The sequence below is a fragment of the Bufo bufo genome, chromosome 2 (genome assembly GCF_905171765.1).
Source record: "Bufo bufo chromosome 2, aBufBuf1.1, whole genome shotgun sequence".
NCBI classification, from domain to species: domain Eukaryota; kingdom Metazoa; phylum Chordata; class Amphibia; order Anura; family Bufonidae; genus Bufo; species Bufo bufo.
The window spans coordinates 297,359,770-297,384,944 of NC_053390.1; the positions used below are offsets into that span (position 1 = coordinate 297,359,770).

The 25,175-nt window shown below is 44.0% G+C and overlaps 1 protein-coding gene across 5 annotated transcripts in view; it reads right to left on the reverse strand.

Annotated features, from left to right (window-relative positions):
- Window positions 1-18,663: 18,663 nt before the first annotated feature.
- Window positions 18,664-25,175, reverse strand: part of ADCY4 (adenylate cyclase 4) — a 96,336-nt gene continuing 89,824 nt past the window's right edge. For all 5 annotated transcript variants that reach the window (XM_040416781.1, XM_040416783.1, XM_040416778.1 and 2 more), the window contains exons 25-26: window positions 25,019-25,143; window positions 18,664-21,293 (exon numbers count right to left, since the gene is read on the reverse strand). In XM_040416781.1, coding sequence (XP_040272715.1) covers window positions 21,141-21,293; window positions 25,019-25,143 — 278 coding nt within the window. In that variant the 3' untranslated portion in view covers window positions 18,664-21,140. The remainder of the gene's footprint in view (window positions 21,294-25,018; window positions 25,144-25,175) is intronic.

Sequence of the window (25,175 nt, forward strand, 5' to 3'; positions counted from 1 at the left end):
ACACCCTGCGATTCTGCAAGTTCTCCCACTTAGAAATCATGGAGGGGTTTGAAATTCACATTGTAGGTGCATTCCAACTCTGACAGACAGAATAAATAGAAAAAAATTCAGGAAATCACATTGTATGATTTTTAAAGAATTTTTGTCTTGCACTGCTGAACATAAGTATTTAAACACCTGAGAAACAGAAAGAATTCTGGCTCTCAAAGACCTGTTACTGTGCCTACTCCACTCATTAATCTAACTAAGTAGCACCTGTCTGAGCTCTTTAAAGACCCCTGTCCACCCCACAGTCAGTCAGACGCCAACTACTACCATCGGCAAGACCAAAGAGCTGTCAAAAGACACTAGTGACAAAAATGTGGACCTCCACAAGGCTGGAAAGGGCTACGGGGCAATTGCCAAGCAGCTTGGTGAAAATAGATCAACTGTTGGAGCAATTGTTAGAAAATGGAAGAGGCTAAAGAAGACTGTCAGTCTCCCTCGGACTGGGGCTCTATGCAAGATCTCACCTTGTGGGGTATCACCGATGATAAGAAAGGTGAGGAATCAGCCTAGAACTACAAGTGAGGAGCTGGTCAATGACATGAAAAGAGCTGGCACCACAGTTTCATCGGTCACTGTCATGGTTTCAAATCATGCATTGCACGAAAGGTTCCCCTGCTCAAGTCATCACATGTACAGGCCCGTCTGAAGTTTGCCAATGACCATCTAGATCAGGGGTGCACAGCCCGCGGGCCGCATGCGGCCCGCACAGCCAGTTTTTGCGGCCCCCGTACTCCTGCACAGAGACACAGCTGATCGTCTGCCTCTGCGATCAGCGCGTCCCTGTGAAAAATAAAGCCGGCTCTGAAGGCCCCGCCCCCTGCAGCTGCTTTCACTTGATTCGGCTCCAGTCCGGAGCGCTCGGAATGCCCCGCCCCCTGAAGCTGCGCTCACTACTCACCGCCTCCCAGAGCCAACACACAGGTCCCCCACCTCCCCCTGACGTCTCACTGACTGGGCGCTCCCTCGTGTGCCTGCACCGCATCACATACTGGGCCAATCAGCATTAGCAGTGTGCAAATACCTGCTGCTGATTGGCCCAGTGTATTGCTGGCAGGCAGCAGGCGCGCATCCTCCAGGCTGGAAGAAGTTATTGATTTGTTCTGCCCGCACACCTCACCAGTGCCACCCAAAACATTAATACCACAGCCATTCTGGACCTGTGCCACTGCCAGCCCGTCCACACAGTAAGACACCACCCCAGCCACAATCTTTACATACAACCAGGGATTCTATTAAAAAAAACTTAAAGGGGTATTCCTATCATGGACAATGGGGGCATATCGCTAGGATATGCCCCCATTGTCTTATAGGTGCGGGTCCCACCACTGGGACCAGCACCTATATTGAGAATGGAGCGGGGAGCGCTGTGTCTGGAGGACCCCAGATTTCCCGGGGTCCGTCCACCACCAAGCGCTTCTCCCCGCCTCTCCCATAGAAGTGAATGGGAGAGTACCGCGCATGCGCGGCCCATGCTCCCATTCATTTTTATGAGGCCGACGGAAATAGCTGAGCCAGCACTCGGTTATTTTCGGCGGCCCCATAGAAATGAATGGAGGGAGGCTGCGCATGCGCAGTGTGCCCGCCTTCACTTTTGGGGCTCCATTCTCTATATAGGTGCGGGTTCCAGCGGTGGGACCAGCACCTATAAGACAATGGGGGCATATGCTGCTAGCGATATGCCCCCATTGTCCATGATGGGAATACCCCAAGTCATTAAAAAACCTTACCCCACGTGACTTCCAAGGGTGTGCGCCTCCGCGCAAATGCAGTACCAGGGCATGGGTAAGCTAAAATTACAGTGAGCATTGACTCATGGATGCGCCCACGGACACCGCGCATGCGCTCTCAGGGGTAAGGAGATCTGACAGTCTTTTTTCTTGTAAAATCTCCTTACCCTCACTACACAGCGCGCTTCAGATTCATTACCGGCTGGCTTCGATCAGGATCAGGTCGGTCTCTATGTGCAGTGAGGGTAAGGAGATTTTACAATCCGCGCGTGCGCAGTGTGAGGGTAAGGAGAATTAACAAGACAAAAGACCGTCAGATCTCCTTACCCCTGAGAGCGCATGTGCGGTGTCCGTGGGCGCATCCATGAGTCAATGCTCACTGTAATTTTAGCTTACCCATGCCCTGGTACTGCACTTGCGCAGAGGCGCACACCCGCGGAAGTCACGTGGGGTTGTGTTTTTTAACAACGTAAGATTTTTTGATAGATCACTGGATCATTAATGAAAAAAAAATCTGTACTAATAACAGTCTCTCTTAGCACTTGCATAATAAAAAAATTTTGAATGGACCCCTCAGCTGTCTGGCACCTCTGACCAGCAGAGACACTTGACTTCTTCCATAATACAGTCCAAATTCCAATTATTGTCCATAGACAAGTCATGAATATATATGTACATTGTACATATGAATGGAAATTTAAGTTATGGCTATTGTAAAGTGGCGAGAAAAAATTCCAAAATGAAAATGGGCTGGTACTTAAAGGGGCTATCCAGGAAAAGATATTAATGAATTATCCTCAGGATGGGTCATCAGTATTAGATCTGTAGGGGTGCGACACCACAGACCCCAGCCTATCAGCAGTTAGAAAAGGCATTTAAAGGGGTTTTGCCATCTCAGACAATGGGGGCATATTGCTAGGCTATGCCCCATTGTCTGATGGGTGAGGGTCCCACCTCTAAAACCTGCATCTACAATGAGACCGGAGCGGGTAAATGAACGGAGGGAGCACTGCGCATCTGCAGCCGCCCTCCATTCATTTCTATGGGGCCACCAAAAATAGCCGAGCACTGGCTCGGCTATTTCCGTCTGCCCCATAGAAATGAATAGGAACAGGGGCCGCGCGTGCACGGTACGTTCCCATTCACTTCTATGGGAGCAGCGGAGAGCAGCACTTGGTGGTGGATGGACCCGGGAAATCTGGGGTCCTCTAGCCATAGCTCTCCCCGCTCCGTTCTCGTTGTAGGTGCGGGTCCCAATGGTGGGACCCACACCTATCAGACAATGGCATTGTATGTAATGGGAATACCCCTTTTAAGCGCCACAGCCTCTTCCTAGGTAATGTGACATCACTGTACATCAGTCGCATGGATTAGTAGCGTATCAATAAAGGCTGAGCTGCAATACCAAGTACTGCCACTATAAGATTTTACAGGTTTTAGAAGAGGGGAAAAAAATCAAATAAAATATATTTTTAATTAGACTGCAGATCAGACCCGTATATCAAAGACCCCCCATGTCAGACCTCAGCTCAGACCCCCATACCAGATCAGACCTCCGATCAGAACCCCCATATCAGAGGCCCATCAGAAATAAAATAAATAAATTCACTTACCTCTCCTCCTCCGCTGCTACTCTCCAGGGCCAGCGATCTCTCCGCTGCTACTCTCCAGGTCCAGCGATCTCTCCGCTGCTACTCTCCAGGTCCAGCGATCTCTCCGCTGCTACTCTCCAGGTCCAGCGATCTCTCCGCTGCTACTCTCCAGGTCCAGCGATCTCTCCGCTGCTACTCTCCAGGTCCAGTGATTTCTCCTGCAGTCACACTCCCTGATCTTCTCTGGGCTCATGCCGCATGCAGCCTCAGGTCATAGCGCGCACACTACTTTCTGGCGATGTACGCAGTCAGGACACAGCAGCGCAGCCCAGAAAAGACCAAGTAGGAGGGGGAGTACAGCGCTTCACTGACTGCTCCCCTCGACTCCTGCATACTAGTGAGCTCTTCTATAATGAAGCACTCACTAGTATTCGCTTTATAAGATGCACATACATTTTCACTGACAAGTTGGGTGAAAAAAGTGCATCTGATAAAGCAGAAAATATGCTATAAATTTGGTATCGCCAAGATTGTACTGATCCGAGTAAGGCCTCCTGCACACGACCGTTGTGTGCACCCATGGCCGTTGTGCCGTTTTCCGTTTTTTTTCGCGGACCCATTGACTTTCAATGGGTCCGTGGAAAAATCGGAAAATGCACCGTTTTGCAGCCGCATCCGTGATCCGTGTTTCCTGGCCGTGAAAAAAATATGACCTGTCCTATTTTTTTCACGGCCAACGGCTCACGGACCCATTCAAGTCAATGGGTCCGTGAAAGAACACGGATGCACACAAGATTGGCATCCGTGTCCGTAGGTTACTTTTTATACAGACGGATCCGAAGATCCGTCTGCATAAAAGCTTTTTCATAGCTGAGTTTTCACTTTGTGAAAACTCAGAACCGACAGTATATTCTAACACAGAGGCGTCCCCATGGTAATGGGGACGCTTCAGGTTAGAATATACTAAAAGAACTGTGTACATGACTGCCCCCTGCTGCCTGGCAGGTGCTGCCAGGCAGCAGGGGGCAACCCCCCCCCCCCTGTAGTTAACACATTGGTGGCCAGTGGGCCCCCCGTAGTTAACACATTGGTGGCCAGTGCGGCCGCCCCCCCCCTCCCTCCCTTGTAGTTAACTCGTTGGTGGCCAGTGGGCCCCCCTCCCTCCCCTGTAGTTAACTCGTTGGTGGCCAGTGGGCCCTCTCCCCTCCCTCCCCCTCCTAATTAAAATCTCCCCCCCTATCATTGGTGGCAGCGGAGAGTACCGATCGGAGTCCCAGTTTAATCGCTGGGGCTCCGATCGGTAACCATGGCAACCAGGACGCTACTGCTGTCCCGGTTGCCATGGTTACTTAGCAATTTGTAGAACCATTATACTTACCTGCGAGCTGCGATCTCTGCGTCCGGCCGGGAGCTCCTCCTACTGGTAAGTGACATGACCTGTCACTTACCAGTAGGAGGAGCTCCCGGCCGGACGCAGAGATTGCAGCTCGCAGGTAAGTATAATGGTTCTACAAATTGCTAAGTAACCATGGCAACCGGGACAGCAGTAGCGTCCTGGTTGCCATGGTTACCGATCGGAGCCCCAGCGATTAAACTGGGACTCCGATCGGTACTCTCCGCTGCCACCAATGATAGGGGGGGAGATTTTAATTAGGAGGGGGAGGGAGGGGAGAGGGCCCACTGGCCACCAACGAGTTAACTACAGGGGAGGGAGGGGGGGGGGGGGGGGCGGCCGCACTGGCCACCAATGTGTTAACTAGGGGGGGGCACTGGCCACCAATGAGTTAACTACAAGAGAGCGAGGGGGGGGGGGGGGCGGCCGCACTGGCCACCAATGTGTTAACTACAGGGGGGGGGGCTGCCCCCTGCTGCCTGGCAGCACCTGCCAGGCAGCAGGGGGCAGTCATGTACACAGTTCTTTTAGTATATTCTAACCTGAAGCGTCCCCATCACCATGGGAACGCCTCTGTGTTAGAATATACTGTCGGATTTGAGTTTCACGATGTAACTCAAATCCGACGGTATATTCTAACATAGAGGCGTTCCCATGGTAATGGGGACGCTTCAAGTTAAAATATACCATCGGATTGGAGAAAACTCCGATCCTATGGTATATTAACTCCTGACTTTACATTGAAAGTCAATGGGGGACGGATCCGTTTGCAATTGCACCATATTGTGTCAACGTCAAACGGATCCGTCCCCATTGACTTGCATTGTAATTCAGGACGGATCCGTTTGGCTCCGCACGGCCAGTCGGACACCAAAACGACTTTTTTTTCATGTCCGTGGATCCTCCAAAAATCAAGGAAGACCCACGGACGAAAAAACGGTCACGGATCACGGAAAAACGGGACCCGTTTTTGCGGACCGCAAAAAAATACGGTCGTGTGCAGGAGGCCTAAGGTTACTTTCACACCAGCATTTTTGCTGGATCCGTCATGGATCAGTAAAAACACTTGTCATGATAATACAACCATCTGCATCTGTTATGAACGGATCCAGTTGTATTATCTTTAAAATAGCCAAGACGGATCCGTCATGAACTTCATTGAAAGTAAATGGGGGACGGATCAATTTTCTATTGTCTCTGAGAAAACAGATCCATCCTTATTGACTTACATCCGTCTTGCTTTGCATCTCAAGACGCACTCAAAAATGCTGCTTGCTGAACGCAATGAAACAGAACGGAATGCATTCTGGTGCACTCAAATCCCTTCAATTCAGTTTTGTCCCCATTAACAATGAATGGGGACAAAACTGAAGTGTTTTCCTCCGGTATTGAGATGTGCGAAAGTAGGCTATTAAAGCCACCTAGTGGCATATTAAACTATTAACATAGCAATGTTCAATAAACTACCTTCATTCCAGCAAGGGTCTTCTTTGTTTTATTCAAGTTGTCATTTTGATAAAAAAGCTATTTTCCAGATATGCTAATTAACCTTCAAGGTGCCCAGAGGGGCGTTATTTCTCTCCTCTAGTGCACAGTAACGCCCCCTGCAGTGCCCACCCCGCCTTTATTTCAAGCCCAGCATGCCTCCTTATAAATAAATGTACTTCCACATCTGAGCCGAACAGTGCCGCCCCCTCCGCTACGTCATGTAATTTATTCACCCCACGATCCTTGCATCCTCCTTCCATGCCCATGAAATCTCGCGCAGCTGCAGTATCGCCGACTGCCTGGACCTGTCCGTAAGGGGAACAGCCTCAATAGTGTCACTGGGCATGCGCAGAGCCCAGTGACCTAATCAGAGCGCTGTTGCCTCTGCGGCTGCGCGAGATTTCATGGGCATGGAAGGAGGACGCAAGGATCGTGGGGTGAATAAATTACATGACGTTGTGGAGGGGGCAGCGCCGTTCGGCTCAGATGTGGGAGTACATTTATTTATGAGGAGGTGTGCAGGGCTTGAAATAAAGGTGGGCTGGGCACTGCAGGGGGGCCTTACTGGGCACTAGAGGAGAGGAAAATAGCCCCTCTGGGCACCTTGAAGGTTAATTAGCATATCTGAAAAATCGCTTTTTTTTATCAAAATGACAACTTGAATAAAAGAAAAGACCCTTGCTGGAATGAAGGTAGTTTATTGAACATTGCTATGTTAACAGTTTAATATGCTCAAACTAGGTGACAGATTCCCTAGTTAAAGGTTATCATGTCATTAATTAGTGCACAGTTAAACCTTATTTGAAAGTTTAAAATGTAACTGTCATTTTATTTTTGTAATGTATCGGGGCAGTGATACTGACCATTTTTGTAATATAATTTAAATTGTACATTTCTATTAGAAAATTAGCTCTAAAGTGGCCCTTTCTCAGCCTTAGCAGTGCTCCTCTGTCTTCTGCTTACATAACACAGTCAGTGTTGAGCGCGTCTCCACAGTTATATAAACAGAAGACAGAGGAGCGCTGCTAAGGCTCAAAATGGGCCACTTTAGAGCTATTTTTCTAATAGACAATTTCAGTAATTAAAGTATATTATAAAAATGGTCAATATAACTGCCCTGATACATTACAAAAAAAAATAAAAAATGACAGTTACATTATAAATTTTCCTGTTCCTCAACCTATATGTGATATGTTTTTCACAGATCTGAGACAGCTAAGGGTCTTTGCTGCACATACCTAAAATGGATGCTGCAGGCAGTGCAGAGAAGAGAAATATTACAGATGAGAACAGGAAATTTAATGAGACCTGGACAGAAAAGTTCTTCTTTATTGAAGAAAGAGGAAAGCTAGTTTGCTTAATTTGCAAAAGTGTAGTTGCAGTGCCGAAGGAATTCAATGTTAAGCGGCACTACGAAACCAAACATTCCAATTTTGAGCAATTTAAGGGAGAATTGCGCAAACAGAAGATCTTATCTTTACAGCGCAGCTTAACTGTACAGCAGACTATGTTCACCAAGATATCTAAAGAAAGTGAAATGGCTATGGAAGTTAGTTATGAAATATCAGAATTGATTGCAAAGTCTTCCAGACCATTCACAGATGGTGACTTTGTAAAAAAGTGCCTCGTTGTTTCTTCACAGAAACTATGCCCAGAGTGTTAAAAAATTTGAATCTATTAGCCTAAGTCGTATGACTGTTCAACGCAGGATTGCTGATATGGCTGCAGATGTTTCAGGACAGACAGAAGAAAAGGCAAAAAAATTTATTTTCTTTTCTCTGGCAGCAGATGAGTCAACAGATATCAGTTCCACTGCTCAACTACTGGTTTTTATTCGGGGGATCACCACAGATTTTCATATTTTTGAGGGATTACTTGGAATGATCTCATTTCAAGGGCAAACAAAGGGAAGTGATTTGTTAAGCGGTATATTGGAATTATGTGCCAAGATGGATCTAGATTTAAGTAAGCTAGTTGGAATTGTTACTGATGGAGCTCCAGCCATGATAGGCTCCAAAAGTGGTATGGTTTCTTTGTTAAGGCAACACCTCGGAGAGCACAAGCACCATCTGATTCAGTTTCATTGCATCATCCACCAACAATCCCTGTGTGGAAAAGAGCTTGGATTTGAAAATGTAATGAAAGTTGTTGTCAGTGTTGTCAACTTCATAAAATCGCGAGGACTTAACCATCGGCAGTTTAAATCTTTTCTAGAAGAGATTGATGCTGAATATCAGGACCTAGTTTTTTATACAGAAGTAAGGTGGATGAGCCGGGGGAAAACCTTGCAACGTTTTTTTGAATTGTTGGAAGAAATAAAATTATTTCTTGTTCGGAAGGATAAAATAGTTGAAGAACTACAAGATGACAAGTGGCTGTGTGACCTTGCTTTCTTGGTAGACATCACACAACATCTGAATGCACTGAATGCAAAACTACAAGGGAAAAATCAGTTTGTTAGTAATCTTTGTAACTATATCTTTGCATTTCAATCCAAACTAAAATTGTTCCAATCTCACCTTGAAAATGGCAATCTTGTGCATTTCCCAGCATGCAGACAAAAATGTGTCAGTGGCGCAAACATGTCTGAGTATGTCGCAAAACTTGCACATCTCCAGTCCATATTTGAGCACCGCTTCACTGATTTTAAAAATGAGAAAAAGGGTTTTGAAATGTTTGCAGACCCATTTTCAGTTATTCCTGATGAAGCACCCCCAGAATTCCAACTGGAACTCATTGATCTTCAGTCATGTGACAGTCTACGAAACAAGTTTAAGGAAGGGGATTTACTTAACTTCTATAAATGTGTGCCAGGAGATGAATATCCCAAATTGTGTGAAAGAGCAGCTATTTATGCCTGCCTGTTTGGGTCAACATACTCTTGCGAGCAGGCATTTTCTATTATGAACATTAGCAAATCAAAATTTAGGAGTAGACTTACTAATGAGAATCTTCAGTCAATTCTGCAACTAGCCACAACTGAACTGAGACCTAACATCCAAAAACTTGCGAAAAATATGCAACCCCAGAAATCACACTAACTCCTCTTTCACAAACTAAAATTTGGTGAAATCAACACCCAGTTGCTTTTATATTTGCAGTTCTAAAGTTTATTTTACTAATCTCTAATTAACATTTAATTAGTACTGTACTGTGCAGTATATGTTATTTAACTGTTACTGGTATGTAAACCTTGTTCTGTTTATTGTGAGCAGGATACATAAATAAACTGCATAACACAGCATATATTTGTACTCCCAATCCTGTTATGAGGAATTTTCTCATATTTTTCATGGCTTTTTAGTAGGCCTCTGTGCCATTCAAAACATGCAGTGGTGCATGAAAATTGTAGTATGAATTAATTGGCAATCCAATGGCGGGTTTACACAGCCTGATTGTAGGTTATCAGGTACGAATGTTACTATGAATGCTTGTTCCTGATAATCGGCCTATGTAAGTGTGCTGCCGATTGGGTGAATTGATCTGACATGCAGCACATTAAATCTGTGAACAAAGCTCTGTTGTCCAGAAACAATGAATCTGTATGAGGATGAGAGATGGTAGTAGCAATGTAAATGAAGCTTTTCACCTCAACTGATGAGCAGGCAGTTATTGGGAAGGAACCGTTCATAATCAACTGCTCCATCTGCTCCTGTGTGGTATTGCTATATGAATGCATCAATGTATACTAAATATTAATGATGCAAAACAAGTTATAGTTTTCATGCAGTAAACTTTTACAGTTTAAGCAGCTCAATTTTTTTTTGTGGCCCCAGGAGACAGAACAATGCGACAATGCGGCCCTCAGACCAAAATAGGTTGTGCACCCCTGATCTAGATGATCCAGAGGAGGCATGGGAGAAAGTCATGTGGTCAGATGAGACCAAAGTAGAACCTTTTGGTCTAAACTTCGCTCGTCGTGTTTGGAGGAAAAAGAAGGATGAGTTGCATCCCAAGAACACCATCCCTACTGTGAAGCATGGGGGTGGTAACATAATGCTTTGGGGGTGCTTTTCAGCGAAGGGGACAGGATGACTGCACTGTATTAAGGAGAGGATGAATGAGGCCATTTATTGTGAGATTTTGAGCAACAACCTCATTCCCACAGTCAGACCAACAGCCAGGATAACCAAGGAGTGGCTCCGTAAGAAGCATATGAAGGTTCTGGAGTGGCCTAGCCAGTCTCCAGACCTAAATCCAATAGAGAATCTTTGGAGGGAGCTGAAACTCCGTGTTGCTCAGCGACAGCCCAGAAACCTGACGGATCTAGAGGAGATCTGTGTGGAGGAGTAGGCCAAAATCCCTGTTGCAGTGTGGGCAAACCTTGTCAAGAACTACAGGAAACGTTTGACCTCTGTAATTGCAAACAAAGGATTCTGTACCAAATATTAACACTGATTTTCACAGGTGTTCAAATACTTATGTTCAGCAAATACATTCTTTAAAAATCATACAATGTGATTTCCTTATTTTTTTATTCTGTCTCTCAGAGTGGGAATGCACCTGCAATGTGAATTTCAGACCCCACGATGATTTCTAAGTGGGAGAACTTGCAAAATCGCAGGGTGTTCAAATACTTCTGTTCCTCACTGTAACACTGTTCCACTGTGGCACAACATAACAAACCATCCACGCACTGCAATATAACGGGGGGAGGTTAGCTGCTCCCTTCTGCTGTTTTATCAAAGTCCACCCCCTTTGGTTGGACCCTGCCATCCTGCCTTCTACCAGCCATTTGCAAGAAGCTTCTCATAAGAACTATTCTCTGGTGTTTGAACAACACAAACATACATTTGACACATGAAAAATACAGAGAAACAAACAAATCTGACAATACAAATAAACACATCACAGGCAACATTTCCATCTTTGAACTAATAACAAAAAAAAGTTTTCCTGGAGCTCCATACACATTAGATTTAAACACATAAGTAATTTCTCTCTACACTCTCAGTACAACTGCATGAAAAAGGGGGTCAGTCAGCACATCCCAATGCGCAGGTGTACATCACCATGGCTAGAAACTAAAGAAAAAAAAAACAATGCAACAGCACTCTGCAAACACAAATAACGTACAATAATGCCATAGAAAATATTCTGGTGCTAATGCTATGCTTATTTTGTAAATTTGAGATTTCTGGCAAATACATTTTGTAAAAAATTATTTGGGCCCGTCTGCCAAATGTCATGGAGATCTCTATAAGACAGGAACCTAACACTAAATACTACCTGTTATGTGCCATAATGGCCACCATAAAATTCAGGGAATGCAGGTTCCACATGCATGCAGGGTCCACTCTGCCTTTTACAATTTTTTTGTGCCATCAGGGCCTCCATTAAATCCAGGGAATACAGGTACCAACATGCATGCTGAGCCCACTATAAATACATACACGTTTGGATCAGAATCCTTAATGTCTTTGTAAAATAAATTACACTTTAATTGCATCATATAATTGGAGTGCAGTGATTTTTCTTCATCTTTTATCAGACTGTGATATATCATGGTGGGCTCCTTGGCTCCCCTCTCAATTCCCTGCTCTGCATTTGCCCTGACTGCCACAGTCACTGCCCCCACCGCCAATACAATGGCTACAGGTGCCACTATTACCACCACAGTTATGCATGAGGTCCCCCGCCTCCTGAACCTCCTCTTCAGGACAATCCAAACGCTGACTGCTCTCAAACAAGTTTTCAACAGGGAGACTATCTGCCGTATGGCTTGGTGGGGTTTTGGTTGCCTGTTGAAAAAAAGAAGGCACCCCACTAGAAAAGGGCAAGGAAGACAGAGGACGGCACTGAAAGCCTTCTCTGTGGCTGCAAGGAGGAAGAGCAGGAGGAATGCTGTGAAGCCTGGTGCTGTATCAGACTCAGAAGTCACCTCCACGTCATCCTGCTGTGATCGAGGAGTGAGCCATCCAATCCGCAATATCATCAACTTTCTCCTCGATAATGTGACTTTTAGTGTTGAGCGAACTTGTGTTTTGAGTTCGCCATCTAAAGTTCAGTTTATCAAAGTATCGCGTTACGGATTCCGCTACCATGGACCATAACGGAATTTAGAATCCATAACGCGATTCTTCGATAACCCGAACTTTAGACGCCGAACTTCAAACACAGGTTCGCTCAACACTAGTGACTTTCCAAAGCTAGAGAGAACTGTGGCCTACTCCTACTTCTGGCCGGATAGCTGGTGCTGCTACTACCCACATTCTGGTTCTGGGAGGACAAGCCCTGGGTCTTTCATTTGTATACATTAGGCCAAATATCTGGAATATGGAAGGGTTCCAGTCATTTGCACGTCTGTTTTCTGGAACTTAAAGAGGATGTTTCACCTCTCCTGACAGGTCAGTTTTAGTAACTACTTGCATTCCCCATGTAATAACAATTGTGGAGTATCTATTCGTATGCCTATAGGTTGTGAAAGTCCTGTATTATTCCTGCTAGAAATTTACAAATAAATTTCCAATAATCTGCAGCAAAGGTTTCTTTTGGCATCTTTTGCTATTGTATTTTTTTATCACCATTTTTGCAGAAAAAACACCAGCTCCAGATGTTAGGTCTATGTGAAAGAAGAAACAGGACACACAAGCGTTTATTTTTTTTTTTGCTATTGGGGTTTTTGTTCATTAGGTGGCATTTTTTTTATTTCTTGATTCTTTTCAAAATCACGTCATACTGTGGCTTTTTTTTTTTTCAGTTTTCCCCTCACCTCAATAGGGAAAAAAGCACAAAGAAAATGACACTGGCCGTCATTTACTAATACCAGCTTTTTAGAACACTAAGTTTCCCCCCGCGCTGCTGTAAGATGCGGCATGCTCCTCACGATAGATTAGGATAAAAAAAAAAAAAACACTCCACTCCCTAAATAGAGTAGTTTTTTGCCAACATTTATACCTGGAAACAGGTGTAATTGCTAGTAAATTTACCCGGATCCAGATCCCAGCCCCAACGACTCCCAAGTGGTTAACACAGCAAAAGAACGGCCGTGGGACAAAATATTGTCACACAGGCGGTAAAAAAGTTGCAAAGAGGGGTTTGCAACTAACTCCAAAAACAGGACCCACATTGTTTGCAAAAAAAAAGTGAAAAACCACTAAACTGTTATTCTGGCATTCTTTTAGTGGTAAAAAGATGCAAATACCAAATTCATATGTGTGGGAACAATGAGTGTAACATAAGGGGAAAAATATATATATTTTTTGTTTTGTCAGCTTTATCTTTGAGTATCGCGAGATACTGTCTACCTGCTTGTAACCATGCTGATCTATTGGCATCAGTTAATGACGAATATACTGCTGTTCCAGTGTGGTACACTGCGACTCTACCTCCATTTCTAAGCGTTTAGTATCTCTTTTGATATAAGATATACTAGAAATGCCTTTAGTGTGTCCCACAAGATAGCTGTATTGGGTTCATTTTCATGTATTTTAAGAAACTCTTGTATTTGGTATGTGATCCCGTCTGTTGATCCCATGAGGTTCAGCCAGAACAGATGTATATTCATTCTGTACATTATTGAGGGAACACTACGCGTAAGTGTCAGATATGTAATGGACCTTAAGTTTAAAGGGATTCTGTCACCTCGTTTTCGGTTATAGAGCTGCGGACATGCACAGCTAGATCGCCGCTAGCATGTCCGCAATATACTGGTCCTATAGGGCTGTGTCCTTTTATTTTGTTGAAAAAATTATTTTAGAGATATGTAAATGAGCCTTGTAAGGTGCCCAAGGGGCTGTACGAACCTTCCTGGTGCCCAGCCACGCCCCCCTGTGAAGGAGCCCAGCACCGCCTATTTCCTCCGAATCTCCTCCTTTCGTCAGTTAGATTGCCGTAATCTCGCGATGCGCAGTGCCGATATAGTGTTCCTTCCCTGTGCTGGCATCAGCCTCAGGGAAGGAACTGCGCATAGCGAGATTACGGCAATCTAACTGTGACGAAAGGAGGAGATTCGGAGGACATGCTAGCGGCGATCTAGCCGTGCATGTCCACAGCTCTATAACCGAATACAAGGTGACAAAATCCCTTTAACAATGCTAGTTCATTGCCAAGTATATAGTCTATCCTAGTTAAGGAGTTGTGGCTACTACTGCGACAGGAATAAACCTTAGACCTGGGAAATTTAGTTCTCCAGAGATCGTGCCACCGAAATTCTGTTAAGAATCTTTTGAGCTGCGAAGGGGATCCTATATTTGATAGACTTGCCATGTCAGCAAGTCTATCTAGTGCGGGGTCCAACATCATATTCAGGTCTCCCATGCAGATTACTTTAACATGTGGGTAAGCAGCCGCGAAGGTGGCAGCTAGATGTAGGATCTGCATGGAACCAGGGGGAGGGTTATAAATGCCTAGTAAAACATACTGTACATTGTCAATAAAAACATGAACAAAGACATATCTGCCTTCCGTATCAGTGACCAGATCTTTTGCCTCCCATCTTAGTTGTTTCTGTATTAGCAGAGATACCCCCCCTTGAGGAAGAAGAATGTCAGGAGTGCGCGGACCATTGTACCCAAGATTTCACTAGGGCCCTAGATGTAGTAGGTGTGAGATGTGTCTCTTGTAGACAAAGTATTTGTGGTTTGGAATTTCTAATAAAGGCGAGCACCATTGACCTTTTTTGTGGAGTGCCTAAACCCCTAACATTCCATTAAACAATTTTCAACTCCGCCATGGAATCCTGGGCATGTATATAGTATCAGGAGCTGAACATGCTGCAGTGGCTGTATTGGAATATAGCAAAATAGTTTAGTTAACCTTAAAACAAGTAGACATTAACTGGATATATATAAACTGTACTCCGTAACCATATAATACTCATGAACGGTGTAATATGTCTGGTGTACTTTTTCCCATACCAGACTCTGGGCCAGTGAAACCGGGATGCCTCCATCATGACAGATGCATGCAGGCTGCAGCAACTACTGTGATGCCTCAATTTAAGTACATAGGTAAGGTAAAGGTGGCCCTTAATAAGTAGTTAAAACATGTAACAGTGTAAACAGGAAACTATATTAGATCTTATCCAAGTCATTTCAACTTAGACTAGCCATTTAAATGGCGCCATCTGCTGATCAGATTTGAGAGAGTTTCAAGTGTTTCCCCTTCTTGGTGATCTTCGCCGTAAGGCTAGCCACTCAGCAACTTCTCCGGGAGAGGTGAAGAAAACTTCTTTATCTCCATCTACCACTCTTAATTTTGCAGGATATCCCATGGAGTAGGGTATGTTGGCCTCTCTCAACCTCCGTTTTACGTCCATGAAGGTGGCGCGTTGTTTTTGCAGCTCCATGGAAAAGTCTGGAAAAATGAAGACTCTGGTATTATCGTATTTGATTTCTTGCCGTTTTCTGGCTAGAGCCAATATCTTGTCTCTATCTTTGCAATTGAGAAATCTTGCCAGCATGGGTTGAGGTGGGGCTCCAGGTGGTGGAGGTCTGGCTGGTACTCTATGAGCCCTTTCAACTGCAAAGGCCAAAGATATGTTTGCGTCCAGGAACAGTTCTTTTAGCCACCTTTCTATAAACTCATCTGGTGCTCGGCCCTCCGCTCTTTCAGGCAAGCCAATGATTCTTATGTTATTTCTCCGGAGCCTATTTTTCAGGTCATACGCTTTCTGTTTCCAGACTTAACACTTTAGTGTTAAGTTCGGATATGGATCTGGGAACAGTGGCCGTCACATCTTCAATGCGCGATATACGTTCCTCAGTATGTTGAACACTGTCACGCAATTTGTGCATGTCTTGACGCAAGAGGCCTAGATCAATCTTAACTTCATCCAATTTTCCTGTCAGAGATGTCTTGCATGCCGTAATGGCCTCTAGGACTTCCACTGTTACTTGTTTGAGGGAAGGTTCATCGTGAGCCTCCTCTGGAGCTGGTGCAGGGACTGCAGTGTCTGATACAGTGCTGGCCCTAGTATGCATATTTCGTTGCTGTAAAGGAGACCACGGCACCTCATCTGGTTGTCTTGCAAACTCTCTGTTTCTCTGCAACACTTTGTGCTTTTTGTGGTCCCATTATTATATTGATTCAAAATGTTGATAGTCCGAAGCAGGGCTATTGTTAATACTTATATAGTGCTATTAATGTCTTTCTTATGAATTTAGTGCCTGCTAGAGAAGTGTGCAAGATATCTGGAGGCTGTCCTGCCCCCTGTATTAATCGAGTAATGTCCCCAAGATGGGGTAGAGGACTTTTTATGGCCCTGAACACTTTGTATTGGAGCTGGAATGTCCTCAGCGCGTGTCTGCTGCGCTGCTCCGGGTTCCCTCCTCCCTCCTGGTGCCGCTGGGGAAGCTGACAATATGGCCGACTGGCGGGAAAATGGCAGAGACATGCAGCGCCTGCTGCACCCAATCTTTCTGTGCCTCTATGCCCATACCAACTTCTCTCTCCGCCTGCACCGACTTCTCTCCCTGTGCCTGCGCACCTCTGCTTCCCAGCTCTTCTCCCGATGCTAGTGGCCTCGGTGTTTGCGCCGGATCTCCTCAGGGTGAGTTAAGTAGGCCCTGGCTTCCGGTAGGGCCCCTCCAGGAGGTTAATGTCTCTCTTGCTGGCCGTTAAGAGACAGGATTTTACCTTTGTATTGCTGCGCCTGCCACGGAGCTCAGCTCACACACATCCAGCCATCTTGGCTGTTGGCCACACCCCCATATTTTTTTTGTTTTGAGCCAAGTTAAGCTGCTTACACACATAGGTTTCTGCTGGTGTTTTTCTGCACTCTTGCATTTTTGGTGCGTTTTCTGATGTTACCTGAAGGTCTAGCACTTTTATGCTGTTAGAATTTTTCTTAATTAGGTTTTGGGGAACACAATATCTCCTTATGGAGAGCCTTATAGGCCAGGCAATGTCCCTCTGGAATTCTGGGAAGAGGATCTGCAAATGAGCTGTTAACACACTCTGCCTCTAATGCCGTAAGGCAGCTATCCTACAAGTCTTATAGGCCAGGACATGCTCCTCTGGAATTCTAGGACGAAGGTATGGAGAGGAGTTTTTAGCAACATTGACTTATAGGAAAGCTACCTCACATGTCATGGCATTAGAGGCAAAGCTTGTTAAGAGCTCATTTGCATACCCTATTCTCTTAATTAGGTGGCATTTTTTAGTTTTTCTGGCTTCTTTTCAAAATACAGGATGCTGGAGCTCTCTATAGGGGAAAAATGCTATGAAGAAAATGCTAGTGGGAAAATACATTGGTGTTATCTTAGAAGGGCTGTCTCAACCCTGCACCAGATATATCACAGGGGCTCAGGCTGGATGATAAATGTAGTGCAGGGACAGACACTTTTCACCAACTCTGTACTAATATTGGTTGGCTTACTCTGAGACAGATTTTTACACCAGAATTGTGGTTCAAAATGGTGAATCTTAGGCTCTGTCCCCTTGTTGAGCATGTCAAAAAAAAAAAGTATAGATGCGCCAGACTTTTGGAGTAGACACATAAATAAATCTGGACCATTGTTTGCAAAAAAAAAAAAAAAAACACACCAGAAAACCTGCAACAAAAACATGCAATGAAGGTGCACACATATTCTGGCAATTTTCAGTGGTAACAATTGGCAGATTCATGCGTTTAGGGACCCTTACTAAGAGTAATAAAACCCACAAAAAAACAACATCCTTCAAACCACTTCTGCCTGCACACATTTTTCATTATGTTAAGACTTGGTTGAAGATAATATCATGTAGGAAAATAGTCCTTTATTGTAAATTATGACGAACAGTATATTGGCAATGCAATGTAAACAGGTCTAAAATAATGTAAGAAAAAAAAAACTGTAAGCAATAATGCTAGATTTAATTTTGTAGTAAAAGATTGTAAACGTTCCCCTTACCCCTTGAGAACCAGCATGGCTAAAGCAATGCAGGAAACATGGACACACATTTTACAGAAATAGAACACGATTCTACCATGGTTACACCAGATTTTCTGAAAGGCATTGTTCACATTCAGGGTATCTCCAAACATGGAAGATTCTTTGCAGAACTTTGTTAAAAATCCATTTAATGAATCTTACAGGGGTTGGCAACTTCTTAACACTATTTCCTATCAACTGTAAAGAGGTAATTCTCTCACCTCAGCTGCTAGTTAGAAGGCTACTGTCTGCCCATCCATGGCCTACGTGAATAGTGTAGCGCTGCAGAAATCATGTGATTTATTCAGGTGACCGTTTTCCTAGGTGTCCCTAGCTGCATCCTCTTCTGAACAGGCGCTGGACCAGTTCAGCTACTGTCCAGCACCTACTCCCTACTCTGGAAAAGAGGCAGCCAGGAAAGCGGTCACATGAGTAAATGCCATGGCTGCCACCATCTTGTTTGCCATCTACAGTATTTACATGTCATGGGTGGGCAGCCAGAGGCCTTCTAACCAACCACTAAGGCTACCGTCATGGATCTGCAAAAACGCTTCTGTTACAATAATACAACCGCATGCATCCGGCATGAACGGATCCGGTTGTATTATGTCTTATATAGCCTATTGTGTCAGAGAAAACTGATCCGTCTTGCTCCGCACCACATCGCGGACAGAAAAAGCGTTATTCTGCCCGCGATGGGATCGCAACCAAACGGAACGGAATGCATTTTGGTGCATTCCGTTTCGTTCAGTTTTGTCCTCATTGACAATGAATGGGGACAAAACTGAAGCGTTTTCTTCCTCTATTGAGAGCCTATGACATTTCAATAGCGGAATTGAAAACGCTAGTGTGAAAGTAGCCTAAAGGTGAGAGAAATGGCTCTTTACAGTGGAAAATGTATTTTCTGATAGAAACCTTTCCTATCTGTCAAATATATAAGAAATTTAATTGTTAACTGCAGTGTCTAACAGGTATCACTAGAGAAGAGGTCGGCATATTTTACTATATACAGGATATGCTCAGGTGGGACAGTTTAAAACTGAAACTTTACTGATGTTTGTGTGTGTGTGTGTGTGTGTGTGTGTGTGTGTGTGTAGGTTACAATTGTTTAGTGCAACTTATTTGACACCATGACATGGACACTGGCAAAAGTCGGCCTAATTAGGTGCCGCTTTAACCTTTAATATCTGGGGCTGGGTAGCAGCTACAAGTATGAGCCTGGTCTTATTTGAAAGCTGATAATCTAAGCTTTTAAACAAGGCCAATATGCTATGTGAGCTATATGGAGAGATAAAGCATTTAGAAAATCAGGTATATGCAGCTTTCAGTGGAACCCATTACTAAGAGCTGTAACTTGCAATCCATCACGGCTATTGCCACAATCTTGGTCTTATTTTTTTAAGTTGTAGATTATCCTCTTTTAAAACAAGAAAATTGTAGCCCAATCACAGCCTAAGGACTCATGCCCACGAGCGTACTTGCTCAATGTCTAGATTGCGGACCGTAAACGGCAGGTCAGCAACATACAGAGTGCACACGGCCAGTGCCTGTATCATAAATGTGGATCGGATCCATTGACTTTAATGGGTCCGCATCCGCCAGATATGACCGTAGATAGGGCTTCACCTATATTTTTGCAGAGTGGAGGCATGGATCGGAAGCACTACAAAGTGCTTCAATGGGCTTCTGATCTGTGCCTCTGCACCACAAAAAGATAGGTGAAGCCCTTTCTATGGTCATATCTGGCAGATGTGGACCTATTCAAGTCAATGGGACTACATCCGCAAATAGAGTTCACATGGCCAGTGCCAGTACATTGCGGACCGCTAAGAATCAGATCTCGGACATGGCCCCCTTCTGCAGTTACATAGTTCTGAATGGTGTTCATTCAAAACAGTATTGTTCTTTTCTGCCTGAAGCTACACCGTTAGGGATGATCAGGAGGGGGTTCAGAAGTGGCCAATCCCTTTAATGAGGATTATTCTACAGCATGTATATGGAGTTCCGCAAGCCCCATTTAGATGAATGGTACAGTTGCAGAAATTTCAGCCCCAAAAAAAAACAAAAACCCTATATGTGTGACCTTCTTTTTTTCTTTAAGTGGTCAAAAAGCCCATGAGGGTGAGGGAGTAGCCAATTTATTCTCATAGGAAAAGAAAATTAAATTATACCCCAAGCGACAATCAAATCAACTCTCTAGATTAATCTGCCAATCCTAAATCAGACTTACAACTGTGGCCAAACTAGTTTGTACTGACACCATTTATTAATGGTCTGTCACCCCCACCACTGACACTGTGTTTCAGAGCCTGACCGTCCAGATAATTGAAGGCGCTAAAATATTTGTGTTCTTTTGGTTGCTTCCAAACATACAGAACAAGGATTTATTAACAAGAATTTATTACGATGAATAAATACAACGGTAATGATGCTGCAGTATATAAATATAGCTATGTACAGAGCAATACGTTCAGTGCTGTACTGAATGTATTACAATACAGGAAACACATCTGTAGTAGTCTCTTGCGGGCCAGTCCCAGACTGCTCATTTTCTTTCACATTTCCAGTTATTCTACTCAGAGTTGTATCACAGGCTGGACACACATTTATTTTGAAGCAATACACAGAGTCCCCACAGGGGGGAGATATGACACTGTCCTTTTGCAGGTTTCTAACAGTTTCTATGTCATTTTGCACTGCAAATGACATGACACAATCCAACTTCTTTGTCCATGTACTTCCAAGAATACAACATCAGTGGTTCTTAGTTTGTGCTGTATGGCAGTGCCCGCTGAATATGTGCTGATATCCTGAAGTTGGCATAATGCACAAATGATTTTCCTTGATCCACAGCTAGCGACTGAATGCATCCTCGCTGCCAGGTCATGATTGTCATAAAAATTTTTGATATGTTAGTCATGAACAGATCAGCTTCTTTGTTATATTCTGGTAGTCGAACGCTAACAAAAAAGTTCAAAAAAGGATGGGTTTTTGCCTTAGAAAGTCCACTGTGCAAGTCCAGTTGCCACTGCAAAACCTAATTAAGGACATTTCCCTGGGAACCTGAACGTGCCATATCAGTGGAAACAAAATAGGTGCACAATTGACCTTTGCCCTTAACCTTGATGACTCCTCTGCGATCACAGGTGTACCCTAACTTCTGAAGGACTTTACTGGTTTCTTCAGTGACCTGAGAAAATAAGTGGGTTAGTCAGGCAAGAACAGAATTTGTGCTTGTGCAGCGTATTCAGCATGATGGCAATATGTATACTAATTTTCATTAACCCCTTAAGGACCTTGCCATTTTTTACCTTAAGGACCAGGCCGTTTTTTGCAAATCTGACATGTGTCACTTAATGTGGGGTAATAACTTTAAAATGCTTGCGATTTTCACGCAGCCCCATTCACTTCTATGGGGACTGCGTTGCGTGGAAAACACACAATATATAGCTTGCTGCGATTTTCACGCAATGCACAAGTGATGCGTGAAAATTACCACTCATGTGCACAGCCCCATAGAAATGAATGGGTCCGGATTCAGTGCGGGTGCAATGCGTTCACCTCACGCATTGCACCCGTGTGAAAAAACTCACCCGTGTGAAAGAGGCCTTATGCTAAAATAACATTTAAAAAATCTAGTTTTTTTCCCCCCCCAACATTCTCCCTAAAGTGAAAACAGAATGTTCGAAATCTTTGCTAATTTATTGAAGAGAAAAAACTAAAATCTTGCATTGACATAAGTATTCAGACGCTTTACTGAGTACTTATTTGAAGCACTCTTAGCAGCAATTACAGCCTCTAGGCTTATTGGGGATGATGCCACAAGGTTTGCATGCCTAGATTTGGGGATTTTCTGCCATTTTTCTCTGCAGATCCGCTCAAACTCTGTTAGGCTGGATGGGCCTCTCCAGAGATTTTAGATTTGGTTCAAGACAGGTGTCTGGCTGGACCACTCAAGGGCATTCACAGAGATAACCCTAAGCCACTTCTGTGTTGTCTTGGCTGTGTGCTTAGGGTCAGTGTCTTTTTGGAAGGTGAACCTTTGGCCCAGTCTGAGGTCCAGAGCACTCTGGATCAGGTTTTCATAAAAACTATCTCTGTACTTTGCTCCATACACCATTTCCTAAACCCTTATCAGTCTCCCTGTCCCAGCCAATGAAAAACAGCCCCACAACATGATGCTGCCATCCCCATGTTTCACTGTAGGGATGGTATTGGGGGCAGATAATGAACAGTGCCTTGTTTTCTCCAGGCACAATGCTTAAAATCTTGTTTCTCACAGTCAGAGTCCTTTTGCAAACTCCAGGAGGGTTTTCATGTGTCTTTTACTGAGAAAATGCTTCTTTCTGGCCACTGTAACATAACGTTCAAATTGGTGGAGTGCTGCAGTGATGGTTGACCTTCTGGAAGTTTATTTCATCTGCTCACAGGATCTTTGGAGCTTAGCCAGAGTGACCATTGGGTTCTTGCTCAGCTCTCTTACCAAAGTTCTTCTCCCCCTAATGAGTTTAGTGGGGCAGCCAGCTCTAGGAAGTGTCCTGGTTGTGCCAAACGTTTTCCATTTAAGAAATATGTCGGCCTCTATGTTCTTGGGATCTTTCAGTGCAGTAAATATTTTTCGTACTCTTTTTCAGATCTGCGCCTCCACACAATCCTGTCTCTGAGCTCTACAGGCAGTTCTTTCCTCCTCATGGCTTGGTTTTGCTACAATGGTCAGCTGTGAGACCTTATATAGACATATTCTTTGGAAATCATGTCCAATCAACTGAATTTACCAACGGTGGACTCCAATCCAGGTGTATAAATATCTCGGGAGGCCCCGAGAGCTAAATTAATAGTGTCATGGCAAGGGGTCTGAATACTAATGTCCATGCAAAATATTAGTTTTTCCTGTTTAATAAATTAGCAAAAGTTTGGGGTATTCATTCAGTGCAGATTGATGGAGAAAATGTGATTATATATATATTTTTTTTTACACAAGGCTACAACTTGGAACTGATCCTGGAACCAATATAAACTATACATTAATACCATTAAGTAATAAATAACCATCTCCTTTCTCTGATTGTTCATAAAGTGCATCCAGTAATAATGGGAGCACTGAAAATAATACATTTACAGCAATTAAAAGGAGCACCGTTTAATAATGCAGCATGCTTTTTAGCATATAAAAATGGCCAAGACACAATGGCTCATAAATAAAAATTGCACTTATAAGCACTAAATGGCAACACCACATCAACAATTAAACTTTTATAGGTGTGATACAATTTACAGCCTGGCAGCCAGAGTCAATTAGGAACTTCAGTATAGCCTGCAAATCAGTCACCAGTGTTAGGCCGAATGCACACGGCTGTGTTCCGCGGCCGAGAGCGGTCCGTGGTATGTCGGGCTGGGAATCCAGCCCGGCATACCACGGACCGCTCTCGGCCGCGGAACACGACCGTGTGCATTCGGCCTTATGCCGCTTTCTCTAACTGCGGTATAAACTGATGCTGGATACCCTGAGCAAAACACTGGGTCCTTTTCCTGTACGGACCCAGTCATTTTGCTAAAAATCAATATTGAACAGCTCCAGCACGAGCAGAGTGCTGGAGTCCTCTTTACAGCAGTCCTCATATTCAGCAGCGCCTGAATGCCCCTGTTATAAAAAGAGAATTGTCAATCAGAGGGCAGGGAGAGCAGTTAGACTCCCTAATGTGCCTTCTGTATTGAGTGGGCTTCAGCACTGATTTTAGCAAAATGACTGGGTCAGTAAAAGAAAGTGACTCTTTTGGTCAGGGTCTTTGCCACCAATTTATGCCACCTTCAGAGAGGACAGCCTAACACTAGTGACAGATTCCTATTAAATATGTACATTAGTAAATCAACAGTATAGGTGGGCTCAGGGTTGTCCTCTGCTGTGACTACCTGCAGCGGAGGAGGGGAAGTGGTCAAATATGTGTGTGTGTGTGTGTGTGTGTGTGCACGCATGTGGGCACAAGTTTTACTACTAGAGAGGAAGTGGAGGGCGCTGCTGTGACCACCAATAAAGGGTGCTCAATGCTGACAATGGGGCTTAGAAAACTGTATTTTTTCAGGTGAATTTCTGAACACCTCTTTACTGTACCTTCCGCAGAAAAGTAGAGTTTTTAAAGAAAATAACCAGTAGCAGTGGAAGCAGTCTCTCTTTCTTTCTAGACTCACATATGGCAAATGTTTATTCTGCTAACACATACACAGTGGGTTTTCCAATATTCATCCAAAATCTAAGAAATCATGTTTAGGGCCTTTTGATGCAGATTTTTAAAGGGAACCTGTCCCCGGGATTTTGTGTATAGAGCTGAGGACATGGGTTGCTAGATGGCCGCTAGCACATCCGCAATACCCAGTCCCCATAGCTCTGTGTGCTTTTATTGTGTAAAAAAAAAAAAAAAAGATTTGATGCATATGCAAATTAACCTGAGATGAGTCCTGTACGTGAGATGAGTCCGGGACAGGACTTATCTCAGGTTAATTTGCATATGTATCAAATCGTTTTTTTTACACAATAAAAGCACACAGAGCTATGGGGACTGGATATTGCGGATGGGCTAGCGGCCAGCTAGCAACCCATGTCCTCAGCTCTATACACAAAATCCCGGGGACAGGTTCCCTTTAAGTCAAATCAAGGAGTTGATAGTAAAGGAAGGAGAATTATAAAGTGGAGATACTATATGATACTCTTTTTATCTACTCCTAGTTTTGGCTTCAAAAACTGCATCAACATGCAACGTGAAACCATACTTTTTCATATATAATGCAATTCAAGTGCTTATTTTGGATGTGATGGATTCAGAATAACATATCTTACTATCATAACAATCACCATCATTTTCTGAATTCATTTTCTATTAACTGCGACCAGTTTATAAATCCTTTTAATGTCGGAGATACCTGAATTTTCCCAAGTACACCTGTGCTGTCCATTCGGCTTGCCACATTTACTGTGTTACCCCAGATGTCATATTGAGGCTTTTGGGCTCCTATAACCCCAGCAACTACAGGTCCGTGATTAATACCTAGGTGATGGGAAAAAGAAGATGCCTAGTGA